Below are 23,719 nucleotides of genomic sequence, written 5' to 3'. Positions count from 1 at the left end.
AAGGCACAGGGTACCCAGGCCTCCAAGCAGCCCTGAGTTGCTGCGGTTGTTCGGTGGTCACCGGGATAAGAATGGTACAGGAGACCATTAAACCAGCCGGTAGACAAGCCTCCTCCCGAGGCGAAAATGGACAAAAGAGCGGCCTGTCTTCAGCGAAAGAGAACACGGAGGCGGACACAACTCTCTCTCTCTCGGACATTCATCCTCAGGCTTGCCGCAACCTAGAAAGGGCCAGGTAAGTCAGCAACATCACCTGTTACGCACACTTTCCCACGTCCCGCCCCGCCAGCTCCAGGCAGCCCGCCGCGGAAGCGCACGCGCAGCAACGCTTCCGGGCGCTGTGCCTCACTCCCCACAATGCTATGCGGCACCGACCTGTCGCAAAGGCCGCGTTTTGGCGGCGAGTGAGCGCCTAGTTTTACGTGCGGTGCGGCAACGACGGGGGCCCGCGTCTTCCTCCTTTTCCTGCCGCAGGGCCAGATACCCTGACGGTGTCCAGCTGCACTAAAGTCTGGCCGGTGCCACCTGTCTCCGCGATGCCCCCCAAGAAACAGGCTCAGGCCGGGGGCAGCAAAAAGGCGGAGCAGAAAAAGAAGGAGAAGATTATTGAAGTGAGTACCAGTCCCCTCCCCCACTCACGCCGCGAGCCATCAGGGAAGCAGCCTGCCGGCTCCCCGCTCCCCAAACCCAGCTCGCGTTGCCCGGAGCCATGTGTCCCTCCGTTTGGCTCTGTGTGGCCCACTGCCCCTTTCCAGCCCCCTGATGACGCTCTCTGCGTCTCATCGCTATAGTGACGCTGCTGGCGCCCCCGCACCCAGCCTTTGCTTCTCTCTCAACGCCTGTCTTCATCGACACCCCCCCCCCCCAACTCTCCACCCGGTGCTTGCACAGGGTTTTGTCGCTCACTAGGTTTCAAAATTGTAGGCGTTTCTGGTTTTGTGTTTTGAAGAAAAAAAAAGCCGAACGGGCTCGGGCCAGTCTCTTTCAGAAAGGCCGACACATGACGAGCCTTTTGTGTTCCTTTTCACTTTACCCATCAGCTAGGAGTAGTAATTACTTCTTGGAGCCAACAAATTACTACTTCATGGCTTTTTCGATTTATCTCTAAACTATTTCAAGTTCATTAAAGAGTAGAGGCTTTTTTCAGGTCTCAGTCCATGGTCTTGTACATGGCCCTTGATACATATATTCTGAATAAATTAAACCTAATAACCGCTTTAAAAAAAGATTAGGTTTCAGTGTCACTAGCTGTATTCGTTTAATGCATTGAGCCTGTAGCCCTTAATTGGCCGAGGAACGTACTCGACCTTCCTAAATGTTTTCTATTTGCCTTCCAACGACTGTGTCAGTAAGTTTCCTTAAGAGAATAAACCGTATTTGAGATCCTATACACGTATCATATAATCCCCACAGAAATATTTCTTCCCTTGATTCCTCCTCATAAAAATAAATACTTTCTAGTGTGCTTTGGATATAACTAGGAAAAGCCATGACCACTTTCCTGCATAAAGTGTATCTGAATAATGGATAGCCTTTTGTGGAGTAGTTTTTATTAGAATGTAACCAAAATGCATGTCGGGTGTTTTGAAATGAGACATTTATTTATGTAAATGATGGTTGTTTTTAATAAAGTCTGCTGATTAGATTTAATTAGCATGCTTGTGAAGGTTTCTAGTAAGTTTGGCCAAGTTCCAACTCTGAAGCAGCACCTTTCTTATTGCCAATTTGTTCTATTTAGAGCTGTCATGAAGTAGCTAGCTGGAAGTTTAAAATCAGAATGATTGTTACCTTAACACCTGTGTCTGCTATTACATTTTTGAACAATCTGGATTCTGGCACTAGATCTCTGGGGATGTTGATTTGATGGCTGTGTAAACCAAGGGCATTTTAGGGATGACATTTTGCCATTTTCCTTTACTGAGCTTGAATTAACATGGTAGACCGTGATGCAAAGTAAAACTACCATATAGATGTGAAATTTTACATGGCAATTTAAAACATATTTTATGCATTATTGAGCTTTGACTACAATAGTTCCCCTTTATCAGCAGGGGGTACTTCTAAGACCCTCAGTGGATGCCTGAAACCATGGATAGTATTGAACACTTTATACGTCTTTTTTTCCCATATGTACATACATTTTTATAAATTAGGCACAGTAAGAGATTAGCAACAACAATAATAAAATAGAACAATTATAACATACTGTAATATAAAATATATGTGAATGTGGTCTCTCTCTGATAATCAATCTGATAACCTAAATGGCTACTAAGTGACTGACACATAGCATTATACACCAGGGAAATGCTGCACAAAGGGTGTTTGACATCCCAAGCGTGATGGCATGAGATTTCATCATGCTACTCAGTACTGTGCACAATTTAAAAATTAATGAGTTGTTTATTTCTGGAATTTTCTATTTAATATTTTCAGATAGAAGTTGACTGCGGATAACTGAAAACAGTAAGCAACCGCAGATAATGTGGACTACTTTATATTCAATTATTTGTTTTACTTTTTTTTTTAAAGATTGCCTCCCTTTTTAAAAAAATGTTTTTATTAAAATATAACAAACAATATTATGTTTCAGGTGTATGCCATAGTTATTCAACATTTATATACCTCAAGAAGTGATCACCATGAGATAAGTCTAGCAACCCGCTGACACTGTACAATGCTATCACAATATTATTGAATATAAACCCTATGCTGTACATTATTAGTTTTAGTTTTAATTGGTAGGACTGGTATTTTTGTTTAGGAATTATATATGAAAGTTATTTATAGTATCCATCAACTAAAATTGATAGATATATTATGACTTGATTCATCTTGTATCAAGGTTCTTTTTTTTTAAGATTTTATTGGGGAAGGGGAACAGACAAGTTGCTGTCCTTTTGTTCTTCAGTCTAGTTGTGGAAGATGTCGCTTCACCAGCCCATGTTGGTATTATCATTGCGCTCTTCCCGGTCGAGGCAGTCGCTCCTGGCCATTGGATGGCCACTCACGGCAGCCCACTGCAGCAGGGGCTGCAGCCTACGGTAGCTCATGGCAGCCCAGCTCCTGGTCGAGCTGCTGTTCACAGTCTTAGTTATAGAGGGTGCAGCGTCACTGGCCCATGTGGGAACCTAACTGAGGCCCTGCTCCTCAGAGCTGGCGCTCCCAAACCAACTCCTAACCAATGCACCACTCAGCCGGCCCTCAGGTTCTTTTTAACCTAAGGAGAAAGCAAGAATTAGTTTCCTCACCAAAGAAAAACGCAAAATGCGATAGCGGCTTTCTTTAGCTGACAGAAAATATCCCGAGTTTATTTTTCCCGCATTTAACATACATGATCAGTGTTATTTTTTTTGTTTTTGTTTTTTTGCTGTTTTTTTTTAATGGTAGTAAGGCTTGCAGACTCAAGTGTCCTGTATGGATGTTTACCACCACTGGAGAGGTACAACAATATTGTGAATTGTAGTGTTGAGTTATATCATTTGTTGTGAAGCTAGATTTATAGAGAATATTCGGTTATCCAGCCTGGTGAGAAATCAGTATATTCTGCTTTATTAAATACTACAGGTGACTTTTTAAAAATTTCCCTAAGCCTTAGCATGTCTCAGTGGCTATTACAAGGGACTTAAAAGTTAAATATATTTTATGACAAACTGGTAATGAACATAATTGAAACCAGGTTCATACTGGCTACTGGTCTCTATCATAATTTTTGTCAAAAGATATTTCTTTGTAGTCTATTTTGACTTGTAAAATATATTTCACCATCCACTTAATTTAGGGAGATTTTATAGGAATAGTACCTGAAATTTTAAGTTGGTCAAAATTGATAATTAAGTGGAACATATGTTTTCAAGCAGCATTTTTTAATAGACTTTAAAATAAGCAATAGCCCTACCTACCCTTCCTCTCTTCTGTACCTCTATTGCTTCCACTGCCACCACCATAGGCACTTACTGTAGAAAAACAACAACGTGTAGCTTTTGAGAACTAAGGAAAGGAAGTAAAAAGAGGCAAGAGAGGCAGCATAAATTAGTGAAAAACGCATCAGCTTTGGGGTCACATAGACCTGGGTTTGAGTCCCATATTTCAAATTAAATTTTCAAACACTGTAATTTTAGGCATGTTACATGACTTTTCTTGGACCACAGTTTCTCATTAGCAAAATGGAGCTAATGCCTGTATTACAGAACTGTGGGTTAAATGAGATGAAATATGTAAAACATCTGACATATGGTATGTGTTCACTAAATGGCAGCTGTTGTTATTTATTAATATTGTAAGTAAGAACTAGTTAGGGGAAATAATCAGACCAACGTGCACTGTCTGTATAGTGTTTATTTTCTGTCTCTTGAAATAATTTCTTTATATTGTCTGCATTTTTTCTTTCCTCCTTTAAACGCCCCAAATTTCTTGAATTCATTTGTATTAATAGCTGTTTTCTTTCTGAAATGAATGTATCAGAAAGAAAAGGGTTATGGTTCTGTTAGACATTCACATGGTTGTCCCCAATGTCATGTTACCATTTGCTTTACTTATAGCTAAATTTTAATGAACTGAAGTCACCTTTGAGAAATAGAAAGTTTGATTATTGGATGGGGAAAATAATTTTTGGGTTTAGGGCAAGCAAGTAGTAGATGTCCAGCTAAGGACTTGTAGCTGCTAGGAAGTATTAATACACAGAGACCTATAGAGACGGGAATGGGACCCAGGGGTGTATAGGACAGAATAAGAGAAATAAATGATTGGTGGCAGTGAAAAACTTCAGCCAAGGTCAACTGTTGATTACTTGAAACTGGATTAACTAGCTGTAGTATCCATTGCCTGGATGGACAAGAAAAATATATCCGACAGTGCCCTTGGCTGGGGGGGGTGTGGGGAACAGACGGGGTGGGGACTAATGAGGTAAAACAATGCTAGGCTCCGCTTTTCCAAAAGGTAGAATAGACTCTAGTTTCCTTGGAGCACTGTTCAGTATTGACCTGCCCTCCTCTCCTTTCCTGTTTTCACACATCTTAAGGAGTGGAGGCTGGCCTGTAAAAGAAGAAGGGTTACATTGGGGGGGTGCGCAGAAAGGGTCAGTTTCAAGTGAAATCTGGAATTCACTGAATGTTAAGACTCTTGGAGCCTCAGGGGGCCATCCTTTTCTTAGAATTACTGTTTTCTAAACTCCTTTGTATTCAGTTTCCCAAGTCTGAAATACATACACTGTTCCTTCCCTATAAGCTAATCTCATATCCTCCCTCCCCCAAATCCAGGTTAATCTTTAGGTAAGGGTCTGTACTAATCTAAAGAAAAAGGGAGGAAGCCCTTTTGAAGTATTCCAAAGAGCAAACCATCCTGTGTTTTTCAAGAGATGTTGGTGGTATCCCAGATCCACATGTGGTATTCAGAAAGCGTTTTGTGTCCCAGCGTGCCCAATAACCTAACTAGGTTTTTCTGGGAAGTAGCTTTTCATGGTGGAAAGAACAAGGACTTTGCTTGGAGTCCAGTGTACATTGGTTCAGATTTCGTGTGTGTCTCTTAATAGTTAACATTTACTGAGCCAGGCCAGACACAATTCTCAGTGGTTTGGGGAACTGTAAAGAACAGAAATAAGCCATCTACAAGTGATAACTTTACACAGCTCCTTTAATTCTCTCAGTGGGATAAGTATTACCCTTTATACAGTTGAGGAAATGGGCACAGTGGTTCAATAACTTACCTAAAGTTACTAAGATGGCAAGTGGCAGAGCCAGGATTCAAACTCAGGAAATCTGGCTCCAGAGTCCTTGCTGTTAACCACTGTACTATACTGCCTCTTTTTGGTGAATCTTTTAACTTGCACAACAATCCTAAGAGGTTGGTGTGAGGCCCACTTCACAAATAAGAAAACTGGCAAAGAAGGTAATTCGCCCAGTTCTTGGGCATTAGAACATGAGTAGTCTGACTCCAGAGCTTATACTCTCAAGTCATTACACTGTACATCCTGCTCCTTATAACAGTGTTATTTCAAAACAATTAAACATTCCTGAACTTCAGTATCCACATTTACAGAGTAAGATAATAGTATATTATGGGATTGTTAAGATGATTCAATAAAATATATACTCAGGAGTTTATGTTTGGTAACTGCTAGATAAATAAGATTTCCCTATCTGGAAAAAAATCATTTCTGAGCTCTAAACTAGAGACTTTCAGAACACAACTCATTTATTATCTCTTTAGATTGGTTAATTGTGTGCTAAAGCAGTGAGAGTAATTAAACCTGAAAGTCTTTTTCTTCTGGGATCTGGAACTGATAACACCTCTACTGTTGTTACAAGCACTTTTTTTTCTAGCTGGCTAGGTCCCTTTGGAGGACTTTTTTCATTCCTAAGTCTTCATATATTAGTATCTACTTTGCTATTTGGTCCTTATTCATAATTTGCTTCTTTGTAGTTAAATATAGGTCATAGGTTGAACCCAGTTACGCTCTTTTTTGGTGAGGCATATGTAGATTCTGTAGGGAAGTCAGCCATAAAAAAAACCCAATGCAGAGAATTTCAGCTTGTATGTGCCTCCTACCTTTTTTTTATATTCTTAAGCTATAGAAAATTCATGTAGAATTTGTAATATGATGGGATATTAAAACATGAGATAGGAGTGTAAGTAGGGAGAGTTAAAGTTTTGCTATATGGATGAATATAGATATGAATAAAGAGATATTTCCCAATGAGAAATAACCTTTTAAAACTAAGATCCTCTTAAACTCTGTAATCTTAAGAACATTGAAAGATCTATTTTATTGATTTTGAGATGCTGTAAAATTATGTTGTGTTGACTGTTTTCAAATACTAATCTTATCAATACTGTTTTCCATTTCCAGCTTATCCACATAGGTATATAGGTATTCTGTACCTATAATACTTTCTTCCTGTTACCCTGTCCCTTCCCTTAGAAATAATACCAAAATAAAGGCTTTAAAATAGCCACTTTGTTTTAGATTAAATGCCTCTCAGATGGTCTGAGGTTACTTTCAAAAGTGAAGACCTTTTTGCCTCTTCTTCCTTTCTGAAACCCATCTATAAACAAGTGAATAAAAAAGAATACTAATTCCATCTTGAAATTAGGAGGCATCTTTAATTTTGAACCTCAACATATGAAGGTTAGTAGTGGGTGGATGAGTTGGTGTCTGGCTTAGTAGAGCAGAGCACTCAGGTGTGAGCGTCCACCTAGGACTGTGCCATTGAGAAGCAAGTAGATTTGCTCTGCAGGATTCTGGAAAAGCTGAATAATGGGAGGAGTAGATAATGCAGAAGGCAAGAGGGTGAAAACCAGAGGTTAAAAGTGTAGGAGCTGATAGTTCTTAACTACCCCCCTTAGCCAGGTGATTGCCCTTGCAGGAAACAGGAGGGGAGGGATAAATCAGGAGGCCTCCCTGCTTCTGGAACTCTAGGCCCAGAGGAGTAGGGAGGCGTGGTTAAAATGTGAGCCTGAAAATGGCCACTAAGGAGCCTGTGCAACAAGCCAAGCGACACCCTCTCCCACCTGCTCTCCCCTCTGGTCCTTTAAACGGGTTTATTGCTCTCCCAGCTGGAGGATCCTTCTCCAGAGAATCAGAAAAAATAGAAAAAAGACTTCAGATGCCACTATTGGTGGTTTCCTGACATTCTTGCGCCCCATTCACCTTAGAGTCAAGCCCTCTAGTTAAGACTTAGGATAGTTTCCCAGGCCTGCCATAGTCAATTACCGTAAACCAGGTGATTTAAAACAACAGAAATTTATTCTCTCTCCGATGTGGAGGCCAGATGTCTGAAATCAAGTTGTAAACAGAGCCATGCTCCCCGTGAAGGCTCTAGGGAAGATCTTTCCTTGACTCTTCCTGGTTTCTGGTAGCTTCTGGCAATCCTTGGCATTCCTTGGCGTATAGCTGTGTCTGTCACTCCAGTCTCTGCCTCTCAGATTGCTTTCTTTCCGTGTCTCTGTGTCCTCTCCTCTTATAAAGACACCAGTCATTGGAGGTAGGGCCCACCCTAATCCAGTGTGACCTTATCTTAGTTATTACATCTGCAAAGACCTACCATATTTCCCCATGTATAAGACGCACCCTTTTCCAAAAAATTGGGGATCTAAAACTGGGTGCGTCTTATACAGCAGTTGTAGATTTATTTTATTTTATTTTTTTAGATTTTTTATTGGGGAATTGGGGAAGGGGAACAGACAAGTTGTTGTCCTTTTGTTCTTCAGTCTCGTTGTGGAGGACATTGCTTCACTGGCCCAAGTTGGCACCATCATTGCGCTCTTCCCAGGCGAGGCAGACCAGTCGCCGGCTTCTGGACGGACGCTCACTGCGGCTGCTGGCCGCTCACGCTGGCTGCTGGCCACACACGGTAGCCCATGGCAATCCACTGCCACAGGGGCTGCAGCCTACGCCGTCGCCGGTGACTCATGGCAGCCCAGCTCCAGGTTGAGCTGTTGTACAGCATCTTAGCTGTGGAGGGCAGTGTCACTGGCCCTCATGTGGGATCCAAACTGGGGTCCTCTGTTCTCCTAAGCCAGCTCTTAACCAATGCGCCACTCGGCCGGCCCTAGATTTTTTTTACTTGCATTTCCCGCTGAGGACGAGGCAATATATGAAGACAGTGATTCATCATCAGACACAGATGAGGACAAGCTAATGGTTGGGAGTTTTGACAATGATGAGGAATTGTATGAATTTTATAATGAATAAAACTTGAGTTCAATAACTTTATGTAATACTTTTTTTTCAAATTTTGGGCCCCAAAATTAAGGTGCGTCTTATACATGGGGGAGTCTTATACATGGGGGGACTACGGTATTTCCAAATAGTCACATTCTGAGGTTCCAGGTAGACATGAATTTTGGGGGGAGGCTGTTTAACCCACTACAACCCCCAAACACACACACACACGTGTGATGGCTTCTAAATGTTTTTGTACTGCATAGTTAATAAGAATAGATAGCTAGAGATCACGATTAGTGCCTTGCACATAATGAGCATTCCATCAGTGATAACTATTACATTAATAGCTTCCCCAAATTATATGTTAATATTCCAATTTTAAATATGTTGCTTTTTAATTATATAGTCAATATTAATATTTCTATTTTAGCAACAGCTAGGAATGTATACTTTTTAATAGTTTGAGTTCTTTAAATTTAATTGTTTTGAGAGGATAACTCTACCCAAAAAAAAAACAGTCCAGAGCTTAATGTATCTTTTTAGGCAGTATTCCCAAAAATGTGTTCAGTAGTACATAAGATACTCCAAGAAAAATACATTCTGAGGTAGAATGAGATTTGGAATTATTGCTTACTGTATCCCTTCTGGTAAAGGCTCTAAGATATCTTGTGCTTAAAATTAACACATTATTGACAGGTCACCAGTTAACTCGTGTTTCTATGCCCAAGTGTTGTTGACCCGTAACAAGTTAACTTGTATTTGCATTTGCATTAGCTATTTCAGGTTTTAATACTCAGGGTAATATAGGATATTGTAAAAGCTTTCTTCATCGTGTTCAGTCGTGTTCACTTTGTTATAAAAAATATATATTTTTCTTGATATTTAGGTTTTTATCACAATTCTAGTATTGCAAAAATTTCAACCATGACAGATCATGACAGTGAAGAATTTTTCAAAGAATTATATGCATTTGCAACTTCAAGATCTATCAGATGAAGGCAAACAGCTGCAAGAAACTATATTATCTGTCTTAGAGCCATATCTTGACTCTTGGCATCATGTATATCAAGATAATTATTACAACAGTGTTTCTACAGCTGAAATATTATTAGAAAAGAAAACACTAGTCCAGGGGCCAGCCAAGGGGCTCAGTTGGTTAAGAGCTTGCTCAAGAATGCGAGCTCTGAGCAACCAGCGTCACCGGTTCGATTCCCACATGGGCGAGTGAGCTGCGCCCAAGCTGAGCTGCCACTGAGCTGCCAACAGGTGGCAGGATGGCTCAGCTGGTGAGAGCACGTGCTCCTAACAACACGGTTGCCTGTTAGAGATGGTGGGCTATGCCTGCCCACAACTAAGTCTGAACTCGGCACCTTGAACTGAGCTGCTCAGGGGATAGAGCGTGGCGCTCTTTAACAAGGAGGCTGCTACTTCGACTCTCGCAAGGGATGGCGGGCTGCCCACCCGCAACTAAGATTGAACACGGCACGTTGAGATGAGCGGCTGCGAGCTGCTGACAGGCAGCCGGATGGTGACTGGACTTGGTAGCCAAGCTAGCTGCGCCCTCCACAACTAAGATTGAAGGACAACAACTTGGCTGTTCCCCTTTCCCAATTCCCCAACACTGTTCCCCCTTTCCCAATCCCCAATATAACCTTTAAAAAAAAGAAAGAAAGAAAACACTAGTCTGTGGTACCATAGGCAGAACCGTGCGTGACTTGCCAAAGGTACTAAAAGAAAAGTCAAAAGTTCTTTGGAGAGCAGAAATGACGTTTTTACACAAAGGACCCATTGTTCTTATCACATGGAAAAATACAAAATAATAGCCAGTGACATGAGATAGCTTCTGCGTAAAATTGCCAGTTAATAATGTGTTAAAAAATGCTGTTAACCAAGTATTTTCCTAAACTTACTTGACTATAGGACTTCTTATCCTAGTATAACAATTCAGCATTCCTATAGAACTGAGGTTCCAAAACACACTGGAAGAAGCATCATAGAGTAACGGGTTTAATGATGATAGTTATAAATACGTACTGAATTTTAAAGATTCCTGAGTGATATTTTGAGATCATATGTTGCCTTGATTTGATGTTTTAGTGTTTTCCATGTCAGTGTATAGCATAACAAAGAGTAATTTTCTTACCAATAAGTAAATGAAAGAATGATGTTTAGATAGAACTGAAAAATACTAAGAAATTAATATAAATTGCTAAGATATTTTTATTCTCTTTCTCACTTAGGACAAAACTTTTGGTCTAAAGAATAAAAAAGGAGCAAAGCAACAGAAGTTTATCAAGGCTGTCACTCATCAAGTGAAATTTGGTCAACAAAATCCTCGTCAGGTAAATAACTTAAATTTCTCCATTTTCTTTATATGGATGTAATACAACATCTGTTACATATAAAAATTATTTGGTATTATAATTGTATTTCATATTGAAATCTTACTCTTTTCTATATCTTGCCTGTGTTACTCAGCAATACCTCTTAGATGATATTTCTCCAGCCATCTTGATATAATTCTTAATTTAGTCTAATGGTCGCATACTGTTCTACCATGAGGATGTACTGTACCTGTCCATTTCACTATTTAAAAGTGATCCCTTTGTTTTTAACTTTCTGAGCCTAAGAATGATATTACATGAAATATCCTTGTACATACGTCCTTACATACATTTGTGCTTTTTGTGGTATAATTATCTGGTGGCACATTTCTAGATCAAGGGAAATGGATTTCTAAGTTTAATAAATATGCCTGATCACTTTCCTTAGAGATTGTAATACTTCACATTTTCGTTTGCAGTACATGAGTTATAGACACTAAAGTTATTTTTAATAATTTCCAATCTGATAAATGCAAAGTAATACCCAATTTTTACTTTGTTTCCCTCACTACTAGTGAGTTTGAGTATCTTTTCATATGCTTGTTAGCTATTTGAATTTGTACTTCTCTGATTTGCCTATTCAAATCCTTTGCTTTTTCGCTTTCTCTTGTCAATTTATGAGACACCTTTTTGTCTGCATTACAGATAATATATAATGTTTCTATTACATTTTGCTGTATAGCAATTTTTAGTTTTTGTATTATCAGATATATTTAGCTTTTATTTGATTAAAAAGTCCCCCTGCCACTAGATTATTTGTTTTTCCTAGATTTTTTCTCATTACTTTCAGTCTGTAATTTTTCATAAAAATTTATTTTCTTTCAAATGAATAGCCACTTACTACCAGCATCATTTATCCCACTGAAGTGATATACCACAATTGACATATATTAAAGTATCAAATATGTTAGGATCTATTTCTGGATTCTTCTTTGTATTCTATTTATTGTCTACCCCTCAACCGGTATTACATTGATTTTGGTGATAGTAGCCTAGTAACATATTCTGTTAGCTATTAAGGCAAGTCTTTTCCCCCAAATGTTACTTCTTTTCTCTTTTTCTTGGCTTTTCTAGACATTTATTCTTCCACATGAATTTTGTTTTATTTTATTTATTTATTTTTTTATGCATTTTAAAATTATTTTATTCATTGGCAAATCACTTTAAAATATTAGCTCTATTAAGTTCTTTAGATCTTTCACTTTCTTTAAGATTTTATAGACTCAGATCTTTATTTTAAAAAGTACTTTTTTTACCACACTATCTCCTTTCCCTTAACTTTTAGAAACACTTTTTTCCCTGAGAATATCAGGATATGTATTTGTGAGATTGTTAACCCCTATCTGAAACAAATTTCTCTCACACATGCTATCTACAAATTAGTGCCTCCAACACTTTTCTTTCTCTTACACACAGCTTGATTCTAGAACCAGAAACTATTGATTCTCCCACACCTGTTTTAGTAAAAATGGATGCTCGGGCCTTGGAGTTAGATCAACTTGGGTACGAATCCCCCTGACTTATTTGTTATATGATTTTCAGTTATTTAGTAACACTGTTGTTCTTCATCTGTATAGTGGAAGGGCAACTATGCTTGCAGGCTTCCATGGTGGTTAAATGAGAACGTAATGTAAATATAGGTGCGTAAGAAGAATTCACTGTCTTCCTTATTCAATCCTTTTCCCCCTCCTCCAGTTTTTCTTCTAGTGAGGGGTATGTTGACCGGTAATTTCAGATGTCGTACACCTGAGAAAGCCATAAAATGTATGATGGTAGTTAGGTTTGGTAGTACATTCAGTATTAATCTTTTTCATAATTTCTTGGATACCTGGGATTTTATCTGCAAACATGAGGTACCTAACCACCATGTTTAACACTGGAAATGAGCAGCAGTCCTGCTGTTAAAATTGGGCCAGAGGTGCCCTTCCCTAGGCCTTGTGCTATACAGGGTGACTCTCTACTCTGTCACCTCCAGACATAGCTCTCCTCACAGGCAAGGAGTCAGTGAGGCCAAAGATACGTGCCCACCCAGAGTGTGCACCACCCCTCCCCAGAACAGCTCAGGGCCTGCAGAGGTGATGTCCATCTGAGAGCACACTGCACTACTTCTGAGCTTGAAGTAGTCAAAGGGAGGGTGTGTGCTGGGAGTGTGGACAGAGCCTGGACCCACACCAGGTCCTCCCCGCACCTTCCACTTCCCTGCACACGCGTGATGGCATGCAACTCAGTATGGGAAGAAAGGGAGCCGGGGTGGACTCTTGTTTACTTCCATGATCCAGTGTGGAACTCCATGGAACCTGGACATTTTAAATTTGAACCTGTCCTTCAGGTCATAAGGTATATTTGTCAATCAAACCATGATTTATTTAACATTAGTTTGATCTCTAACAAAATTTTTGCAGAAATGTTCTGTAGGTCACCATTGTACTCTTGCCCTGGGCCCCACACATATTTGAGATGGGCCTAATGAGCAAAGGATACTTTTACTAAAAATAAAAAGACTTAAATTTTAAAAGACTATATTTTCCTCATTTTTCTGTTTAAACACATCTACCACATGATCAAAGTCAGGATTTGGACAGTCTTTTAACCTTATTAGTAGCATTTGACTATTCTCTTCCTAAAATTTCTTCTTCCTTGACTACTTTTCTGTCTTGGATTTCTTCCTATTTCTTTGATGTATCTAGTCCCTTTAAAGGGCTTTTTAGGTCCTGTTGGCTCCTTTAATATCACTTTTCTTCAGGGAACTGTTTTCTGCTTTTGTCGCTTTTTATGCTGTCCTTGCGTATTCTCAAATACACCCCAAATTTTAATTATCTATAACTGCTATTTTTGAAATCTTTGTCTCAAAAGAGACCCATTTTCTAGGAGTCAAGGTCCATTTCCAGCTGTTTTCTATGCTCCACCCTGATGCTCTGTAAGCATCTCCTATTCAGTGTGTCTGAAACCAAGCTCATCTCCACCTTCAGCTCTGAAACCTGTTCCTCCTGTATTCCCTGTCTTGTTTAACTGCACTGATCATACATATGATAATCCTCCTAGACCCCTCCCTCTCCCCTGCACCTCACATTCAGTCAGTTAGTGCTATCCAGTCGGCTTCCTTTAGAGCTCTCCCTCTCCCCTTTTCTCCATCCTTACTACTGATGCCTATTTTAAGCTGTTGTGTTTCATTGCCTACAGCAATCATCAGCCTCCTAATTTCTTTGCCTTCATTCTTGGGCTCCTTCTAGTCCACCCTTCACAAAGTTGCCATCGTAATCTTTATAAAATGCAATCTGTGATTGTGTCACTGGTTACTTTTAAACCCTTTAGTCTTACCCTGTCACCTACTGATGCTTTCCAAACTTCTCATTGATGTTTCTTGTACCTTGTTCCTTTTGATCTCTGTATCTTTTTTCATTGCCTAGCTCTCTGCATTCCTTTTCTTGTCCATAAGAACAATTCATCCATAAAGTATTAGGCCAGTCTAATTATCTTAGACATATAGGAATTTCTTGTTCCCAGAGCACCGTGTATTATGTTATAGTTGTTGACATATCTATCTTCCCACTAGATTCTGAGCTTCTTTAAATAAGCATCTTTGTCTTTTCATCTTTGTATTCCCTGTCATCTAACTTAGGACCTGACATATAAATATTTGGATGAATCCTCTAATCATATTAGGTATGTAAATTGTGTGCCTGGAACTATGTCATATGCCATGTTTGTTTTGTTTACTCTCCCACATTGACTTGGCCCAGAGTTTTTCCGCAAGGTATTTTTGGTGGTACGATTCTTTATTGTGTGGGACTGCATATTTTAGGATGTTTGCATCTCTGGTCTTTAAAACTCACCCACGTATTTCTGGGGAGTGGGTTGTTAGAAGAAGAAAATCCTAGGTGAGAACTATCTGCCAAAAATGCTGGGCATGTAGCAAATGCTTAATGAATGCTTATTGCTGTAAGCTTTTGAATATGCTTTTATAACTTGGCATGGTATCATTTATAGATTTTTTTTTTAAATAACTGCTACAAGATTTAGCAGTTTTGTTTAATGGTTTAACCACACCATTTAATATATACTGAAAGGCCATTGTAAAACTGATATTACGAGGTAAGGGTTATATATATATATATAAATATGCAAATATCTTTGTTATGTTAGTGTTATATAACTGTATAGTGAAAGCAATTTTATTATATGGAATCAAATTTTTATTTTATATCTGGGATTATTATAGGCAGCACAAAGTGAAGCTGAAAAGAAATTGAAGAAAGATGACAAGAAGAAAGAATTGCAAGAGCTAAATGAGCTGTTCAAACCTGTAGTTGCTGCTCAAAAAATAAGTAAAGGTAAACTCTAAATGTCAGAAACATTATTTTTGTCAATTGTGATTTATCTTTAAAAACCCTGAATTTATTTTGATGTATATTTTCTTCAGATCATAAGCTAATTGTGTCTGCTATAAAAATGATACTCCCTCTGTCAAAATAATCTATATCAATGACTTTCTTATGATTTCTCTATATATGTGAACAGCTGTGTCTTTGTACAACTCTAATCCCAGCCATTAGCCCCCTGCTTAAGGCAAAATTAAAGATTTAGACGGTCTACTAGTTGATTTATAGTACCTAACCTTTGGGACTAGCCAAGGCAAACCTAGGGTCATATAAACTGTAACTCCCAAACTCTTGACACTATACTTCCATTTATATTTCTCTTTGCCTTCTGCCTCATTAACTACAACTAGACAAGTGACTATGGAATAAGTAATTTATGTGTTTGTTTGATTTCACATTTCCTGTCCCCTTTTTTGGTAAGAATAAAAAACAAAAAATAGTTACAAAGTGCTATAGAAAGAACTTGAAAATAAATGTTCTACTAACACCCATAAGTCGTATTTTCCTTTCATATCAGTGGGTGGAAGATAACAAGTTAACCAAAAGTAATTATATCTCAGATAGAAGCTATGCTTTATGATCTGGCAGATTGAAATACAAATACCATATGCCGTTTGATATAGGTGCAGATCCCAAGTCCGTGGTATGTGCATTCTTCAAGCAAGGACAGTGTACTAAAGGAGATAAGTGTAAGTTCTCTCATGACCTGACTCTGGAGAGAAAAGGTGAAAAGCGAAGTGTTTACATTGATGCAAGAGATGAAGAACTTGAAAAAGGTACTTTTAAAAAAACATTTTCACAAAGATAAATGTCTTTTACTTTTGGTTTGTTGTTACTAAGATATTTAGTAACTTGAAGAATATTTCACTTTTAGTGGCACTATGTTGGTAAAGAACAACTGTTTCTGTTTTTCATAAAATCTGCATTTACTGCATTATGCCATAAATGGAGATATTTAGAAACCAGTAACTTATTTTGGATTCATCTCTAACTCTTTCTTACAGTACTATCTTCTGATTTGCCTAAACTGCTTAGGATTTTAGTGAATAATCTCACAACACTGTTTATTCCTACCTTTGGTACTTTAAAGAATATGTGTTGAATCTGATAATACAGCTTTGCTGTCCAAGGATATTTGCAGTGTGTTCTGGGAACTGTAGATACAATGTTTAGTCTTCATTTCTTTTTTTATTTAGATACTATGGATAATTGGGACGAGAAAAAACTGGAAGAAGTAGTGAACAAGAAGCACGGTGAGGCGGAAAAGAAAAAACCAAAAACTCAAATAGTATGTCCTTTTCTTGAATTGAGTGGTATTTATCATTAGGGACAATTATGTGGCAAAGTATTTGCTGCTATATTGTACTGGATTCTTTAAGCTATTGAATCTTTTTATAAAGATAAGGTGCATCGACTATTTTTTTAATTTAGAAGTGTAAGTTATACAAAATTAGATTCTTGTTCAAAAGTACCCTTTGAAAACCATGTGACTGAAGTACTTCAAATCCCATTTTCTGAGGTGGTCTTTCTCAAATGTGGATCAACACAGTCACATATTCAGATAGTAATTTTTTTTTTAAATTTTTTGTGCAAAGTGAATGGAGGGAGAACTTAAACTAGCCCACTTAATCAGTTTATTCTGTTTTAATGGTGGGGAGACTTTTTAAATCACAGTTGAAAATATTGTTACATGTGAATAGCAAAATGAGTTTTTGGTTGGTGATGGCTCTAGTATTCCAGGAAATGTGCTTTTAAAAATCGCACCTCATTTCTCAGACCCTGCACTCACGTTCAGTGCAGTTACAGTGAAAAACCTTGCCTGTGCTAGAAAAGTTCTAATACTAGTTTTACTTAGATCTGTTGTATTTCTTCACGAAAAAAAACATTGCTTATTAGTTATTTTTTTCTTCCTTTTAGCAAAGTTTATTATCTGAGGCTTCAATACAATTGCATCTTGTACCCATTCATGTTTTGAAGGGTTACTGTCTTTTGTGTTTCTTTTGTACCTTGCTCCCTTCTTAGATGTAAGAAATTGCCTGTAATTTGAGGTAATTTGAATAGTGTTTATATCATTATTGCATGTGATTAGTTTTCAGCAAAGATCAAACCAAAACAAAATCATTTATAGTCTCTCTTATAATCATTTATGGTTTCTCTTATTTAAAAATCAGACTTTCAGGTTAGATTTACAAATGAGGCAAGTCCATTTTGTATAATTCAGAATTTAGAACAATGGTGAAAACAAATTTTATATAGGTCCTCTTTTGGGGATTTACCATTATATCAACTATTTTAAGATTAATTTATAGGTACATTTCCGCACAAAGGGTGCTCTGTACAGAATGGTTAGCCTAAGGATATGAATAAAAATGTATTTGTTCCATATACTTGAGCATTTTTACCTTGGAAATGGACTACACTGAGCCACTACTTGTGAATAATATTGTCTCTATAGGTGTGCAAGCATTTCCTTGAAGCTATTGAAAACAACAAATATGGCTGGTTTTGGGTGTGCCCTGGAGGGGGTGATATGTGCATGTATCGTCATGCACTTCCTCCTGGATTTGTGTTGAAAAAAGATAAAAAGAAAGAAGAGAAAGAAGATGAAATTTCACTAGAAGATCTAATTGAAAGAGAGGTAACTAGTGTTTTTTTCCTACCATAAAAACAAAACACTAAAGCAGCATTTATTGTGAAATTTTAATAGTTACCACTTGGGGGCAGTAGCATGTTATGAAAGGGAAAAAAAATAAGACCTTTTCCAGAAGTTGCGTTACTTTTTTAAAAAATTTTCTTGTATGTATAAAATGTAAACTTAGCCCTCATCATTATTCAATTAAGACATTAAATTTAGGATTATGAAACAGTTTTTTTAAGAACTAGCCACAGGCTAATCGAATAAATTATTTCCATATGGTTGATATTACTAGTATATCAATTCATTGAAATTCTTAGTCAATATTCAGATTGATTGAACTTGAAGTTTTAGATGTTTTTTCCCTGATGTCTTGTTTTTTTCACGATTGTACTAATCATTAACACTTTATGGAAGGAGACAATTCCACTACAGTCTTGCGGTTGTATGTTTTATTATCACCCCAGGACTCAAAAGGAGAATAAGTCTCATTGAAGAGAATCTTCAACTACTCGTCTCTGGCTCAGCACAAAAGAATTTTATTCTACGAGTTGGCAGATAGGGTCACTGAGTCAGCAGATGTGACTTGTAGGTGTGACACAAAAGTGTTGAGATTATTGGAAATACTAGATTTAGGGTTGTACATTTCAAAGTATCCATTTTGCCATTTCCTGGATAATCTTGTGTAAATGTCTAAAGTTTGGATTATATACATTTGTTCTTAAATGGACATATTGTTTGGTGTCATGCTGGCAGTAATATACTGTAATAGAAAACATAGACTTTGGAGTCAAGTATATTCAGGATTATTTGTTTTCTAGTTCTACCACATATTAGTTGTTAACCTTTGGTAGATTTCTCATCACCCCCTGTTTACTTATTTGTGAAGATTAATGCGTTAGCATATGTGCATAAAGCATTAAAAATGAATACCTGGCAGATATTCAACAAGTATTATTTTTCTATATATTTATTACTTGAGTACTGGGCCTGAGGAGCGTGTAGTAGTTTTTTGTGTTTGTTTCTCGTTTGCCGAAGAACACCAATGAAACTTGGACATTGTCATGGTCCTTTTCATATATATTATTTCAGCAGTTGACTTATGTTAAAACAGTTTCTCATGACAAGTTTACTCACCTTTAATTATGAAAAGAAATCTAGTTCAGAATAATATATTTTATTATGTTTAGAAATGTTGGTAATCTCTGGACATTTGCTTTGCTCATTGCCATGTAAAAAAAATAAATCATTTTTTTCTAAATTTAATGTCTTCATAACACTCATAAGCAAGGACTTAATTGCATTAAGAGAAAACTGTTAAGTACTATTATAGGCGACCTGGGGAAAACCATTAACTTTTTTATCTTTGCAGCGTTCTGCCCTAGGTTCAAATGTTACCAAAATTACTCTAGAATCTTTTCTTGCCTGGAAAAAAAGGAAAAGACAAGAAAAGATTGATAAACTTGAGCAAGATATGGAAAGAAGAAAAGCGGACTTCAAAGCAGGAAAAGCGTTAGTGGTATGTCCCAAGTATACTCACATAGGTTCTTTATTCTTATAATTTCTGCATCATGCAAGATTTTGTCCTTATTTAATGTGCATGTCTAAAATCAATGACCAAGAAATGTTTGAATTTCTTCCTTATTTGATGTTTGTGTATCTGGATAGATCAGTGGTCGTGAAGTGTTCGAATTCCGGCCCGAACTGGTTGATGATGATGACGAGGAAGCAGACGACACCCGCTACACCCAGGGGACAGGTGGTGATGAGGTAAGGGGAAGCTTTGGCCTCGTGTGCATTGAGAAAGAGGATAGAATGACATAGAGCATCAGGGTTAAGAGTACCAAACCAACCCCTGGGCCTCGTTCAGAGCCTCACTCTAACCTGGGAAATTACCTGTACTCTGCACCTCCAACTGCATCCGTAATGTGGACATAAGGATAATTCCTGCATCACAGGTACTTGTGAGAATTAAATGAGTTTATCAGTTTGTATTTATTTAAAGTTCTTTATAGAACTCAGGGCAGTGCCTGGTATTTAGTTAAGTGCTTATTTGTATTAGTTGTAAAAGTATGTGTTTTATTCTCCCTCCAAAAGAAAAAAACTTTTTCATTTAATAGTTCATACTAAAAAAAAAATCATGGGACAGAGACACTAAAATGTACAGAGTAGGAAGCAGGAGACAATAGCAGAATCATTTGGTTGTAGGCAAACTTAATAATTACAGGTAGCTGTTTATTTTTTATATGGTTATAAAATTCTGACTTCCATGTTGGAGTTGAAAGATAAGAATATTGTATTCTGTGTGTAAAGGTAAAGTGTGATGTCAGAAGAAGCAGCTTCAAATATGGCATTGCTGGTTTTCCAAGAAGTTTAGGAAAAGGTGTGAATTTTGGCAGTAGTCAATCATTTGTTTTCCCTGGGCACTAGCAATAATTTTGTTTCATTAAGACAAATGTCAGAGGTAAAATGCAAGTAGTTTATGAAAACTTCTTATTAGTAAAAACTGTTCTTTTCCATATATTTTTAAAGGTTGATGATGATTCAGTGAGTGTAAATGACATAGACTTAAGCCTATACGTCCCAAGAGATGTAGATGAGACAGGTATTACTGTGGCCAGTCTTGAAAGATTCAGCACATATACTTCAGAAAAGGATGGTAAGTATGCTAAGTTTCGTGTAATTCTAAGACTAGGAAACGGTCTGAAGGGGTTTAGACCATGTTTGGCAAACTTAGATGCCTGTGCATACCAGACTAGTAACATAAATGTGCGGTTTGACTGTATAAAATTAGTGAGCAGTAGAGACTGGAAGTGGGAGGCTGGGAGATTATTGCAGCCATTAACTGAGACTAGAAGGGGGCAAAACTAAGTTTGGAGATGTAGCTAATGAGTTCAGCTTGGGATCTCTTGAAGTCAAGATGTTTTGGTTATTAAGAGTGGCATTGTGTGTGGTACTTTGGAGACATTCACAGGAGGAAAAGGTTTGAAAGTCATCTGCATCGTTAGCTGAGAGGGAATGAATTCACCCAGGTGCAATACATAGGACGAGAACATTCCAGAGCACACAGCAGACATCAGTGTTTTAGAATAGCCCAAAGGAAAAGCTTGGGGAAGACACCAAGGACAGAAAAATTAAGAGAATTTGGAAAAATCAGAGAGGGAAATTAGAAATAATTCTTTGTTTGCAATTAGGGAAGGAATTGTATGAATAGGGTTCCAGAGTTCATAGGAAAAGTAAAAGAGGAAATGCGATGTCAGACTGTGACTGTCAGTTACTGATGGAATAGTGTTTTCTGTTTCTAGGCCTTACTGATTTCAATTTTTATTTTTAGAAAACAAATTAAGTGAAGCTTCCGGAGGTATGGCTGAAAATGGTGAAAGAAGTGATTTAGAGGAGGACAGCGAAGGGGAGGGACAAGAAAATGGAGCCATGGACGCTGTTCCCGTTGATGAAAATCTTTTTACTGGGGAAGATTTGGATGAACTAGAAGAAGAATTAAACACACTTGATTTAGAAGAATGACACCAAACAAGTCAATGAAAAAATTAAGCTGGCTCAGCATGAGTTGAAATTGACTACATTAATTTTTTTCCACCTAGAATTCTTCAACAGGATGTTTATTTCCCATGCTGATACTCTGGAGGGCTCACTCTCCTCCAAAACAGGAATATTCTCCCTACGTCTTGTCTTCTGACTTTGGCTACATCTCATAGTAAGTTCAGAGTAGTTCATGATACATTGAAAGTATAATGGTCATTGCAGAAAATGATTGTGTAACTGTCCACTCAAGTAGGAAGTGTAACTGCTTTTCCAGCTTTTGATTTTCATTGGGCATGTGTTATTACAAGAAAAACATAAATTTAAATTTAAAATACCCTTTATTTAATTCAGTTTTTATGAATGATTTTATTTCTTTTGTATTTATATGTTTAAAAGACTGCCTAAAATATGAGCGCTGTACTTCATAAAGGAAGCTGCATATGCAGATTCAGGATTGTATCCTTTTGATCAATTAGATGGACAATTAAAATGAAACTTTCTTTAATCTGACAGGATCAGCTGCAATGCCGTGTTAAACTGTTTTAAACGTTTCCCTTTTTTGCCAATAAAGTTGTAAATAAAGACCATCATACATTAAAATCCAAATATGGACCTTCTTTTTAAAGTTTTCTATGAAAGTTTTCTTCGCATTTCTAGCTTGAGGATTTTATCTACATTGTTATAGTTAATTATCACAGAAAACAGACATTTAAAGAGTTCTCTTAATACTGATTACACAACTAGATAGAATACTAACGATGTAGTAACACTAATACTTAGCCTAGAAAAGAGACTGTATAGGTGATGCTACATGAAAGAATTATTCTTGAATTGATAAATCATTGACCTAATTAAATATCACCTACAGTTGAACCAAATACTACTTAAGCATCATTGTGGGGATCCATGGTGTTATAAAAGTACACATTAAAGTTCGTATTTGAAAGTGTAAACAAATCCACCAGAAAACTGAGCTGAAGCCTTTGACATTGAGATCCACTGAAAAATTAGGGTAATATATTTTAGGGTGTAATTGCTAGTGACATATTTAGTACTAGTTATACCTTTTTATTGTTTTTTATGTAAGTGTATTTTCAAATATTAATATAGCGCTTCTGTTATTTACAAATATAAATGAATTTTAAGGCAGCTAATATAGTAGCACTAAAATGTCAAGTGACTTGGGCTGTAAGCTCATTTCTGCCTCAGAGAAATCGCATGATTTTTAAATCTGAATTTTAGTGTCTTCGTCTGCATATAAAAGTTAAAGTGCTTCATAATTGTAAAGCCTAAGAAAATGTGGTTGTAAGTTTTGTTGAATGATAGCATCAAAGTCAATAAAGAAATTGACTTCTTAGCTGTTCAGTCCTAGTACTATAATTGGCATTTTTCAAATGTAGATCATGAGCTAAGTTTATTTCCCATCTACAATGAAAGTACTTAAATACTTTGCATATAAAAAAGACTGCTTAAGTTTTAAAGTTTATATCTATGATTGTTCTATTCATAAAAGTTTTAAATGCTATTTATTGTAATTTTAATCATGCAACATTTAATATAATCTAAAGAGCTTAAATGGTTCTAAAGCTATAACCCAAGCAATCTTTTTTTTTCCATTTTTGAAACCATTTAAAACTTTTCCCAAGCATTGTCTCATAAAAGTTAGAATCCGTTTACTTTAGACCTTAAACGGTTTCTTTTTAAATGTATATAAGGTAGGCCTATGTAAACAAAAGTATGCTAAAGCCTTTTAGTTGTTTAAAGTATTACTACCTTACAGCAAACGTGTGATTTTGAAAACCAAGTTTTCTTTAATAAGCAATAATAAGTCAATTTCTTTAATAAGTCAAAGGGAAAATGCTGCAGTGTGGAGATTACTTTTTGATTTCTACACTTTTTAAAATTTAGGTTGGCCTTCGTCTGTCTTGCCCTTAGGTTTCTTTTATTACAAATACAATATATGCTCAGACAACACAAAAGCGTTTTAATCTGAGAAAATCAAAATGTAAAATTACATTTGCTTCTAAAGTAACATATAGTATATTTCAGAGGCCAGTAGATATAATTTATATGTTGCTCACATTACAGTTACCCTATGTTAGTACAGTAAACC

At 37.2% G+C, this 23,719-nt stretch overlaps 1 protein-coding gene across 1 annotated transcript; it reads left to right on the top strand.

The window, feature by feature from the left end:
- Positions 1–427: 427 nt before the first annotated feature.
- Positions 428–22,223, top strand: ZC3H15 (zinc finger CCCH-type containing 15). The gene is made up of 10 exons (XM_019626129.1): positions 428–611; positions 10,906–11,007; positions 15,269–15,380; positions 16,052–16,204; positions 16,625–16,716; positions 17,884–18,066; positions 19,436–19,582; positions 19,732–19,833; positions 20,596–20,722; positions 21,398–22,223. Exons 1-10 carry the CDS (start codon positions 537–539, stop codon positions 21,586–21,588), a joined length of 1,284 nt encoding a protein of 427 aa, XP_019481674.1. The 5' UTR covers positions 428–536; the 3' UTR covers positions 21,589–22,223.
- The last annotated feature ends 1,496 nt before the right edge of the window (positions 22,224–23,719 follow it).

The sequence above is a fragment of the Hipposideros armiger genome, unplaced genomic scaffold (assembly GCF_001890085.2).
Source record: "Hipposideros armiger isolate ML-2016 unplaced genomic scaffold, ASM189008v1 scaffold_660, whole genome shotgun sequence".
In the NCBI taxonomy this organism is placed as follows: Eukaryota; Metazoa; Chordata; class Mammalia; order Chiroptera; family Hipposideridae; genus Hipposideros; species Hipposideros armiger.
This window is presented reverse-complemented; position numbering and strand designations above follow the sequence as displayed.

Bases quoted from the DNA above. Each gene is read 5' to 3' on its own strand.
- ZC3H15 (XM_019626129.1), top strand. From the start codon at position 537: ATGCCCCCCAAGAAACAGGCTCAGGCCGGGGGCAGCAAAAAGGCGGAG. The intron at 15,381-16,051 runs GTAAACTCTAAA...CGTTTGATATAG, and splicing joins TGCTCAAAAAATAAGTAAAG to GTGCAGATCCCAAGTCCGTG. The intron at 16,717-17,883 runs GTATGTCCTTTT...TTGTCTCTATAG, and splicing joins AAAAACCAAAAACTCAAATA to GTGTGCAAGCATTTCCTTGA.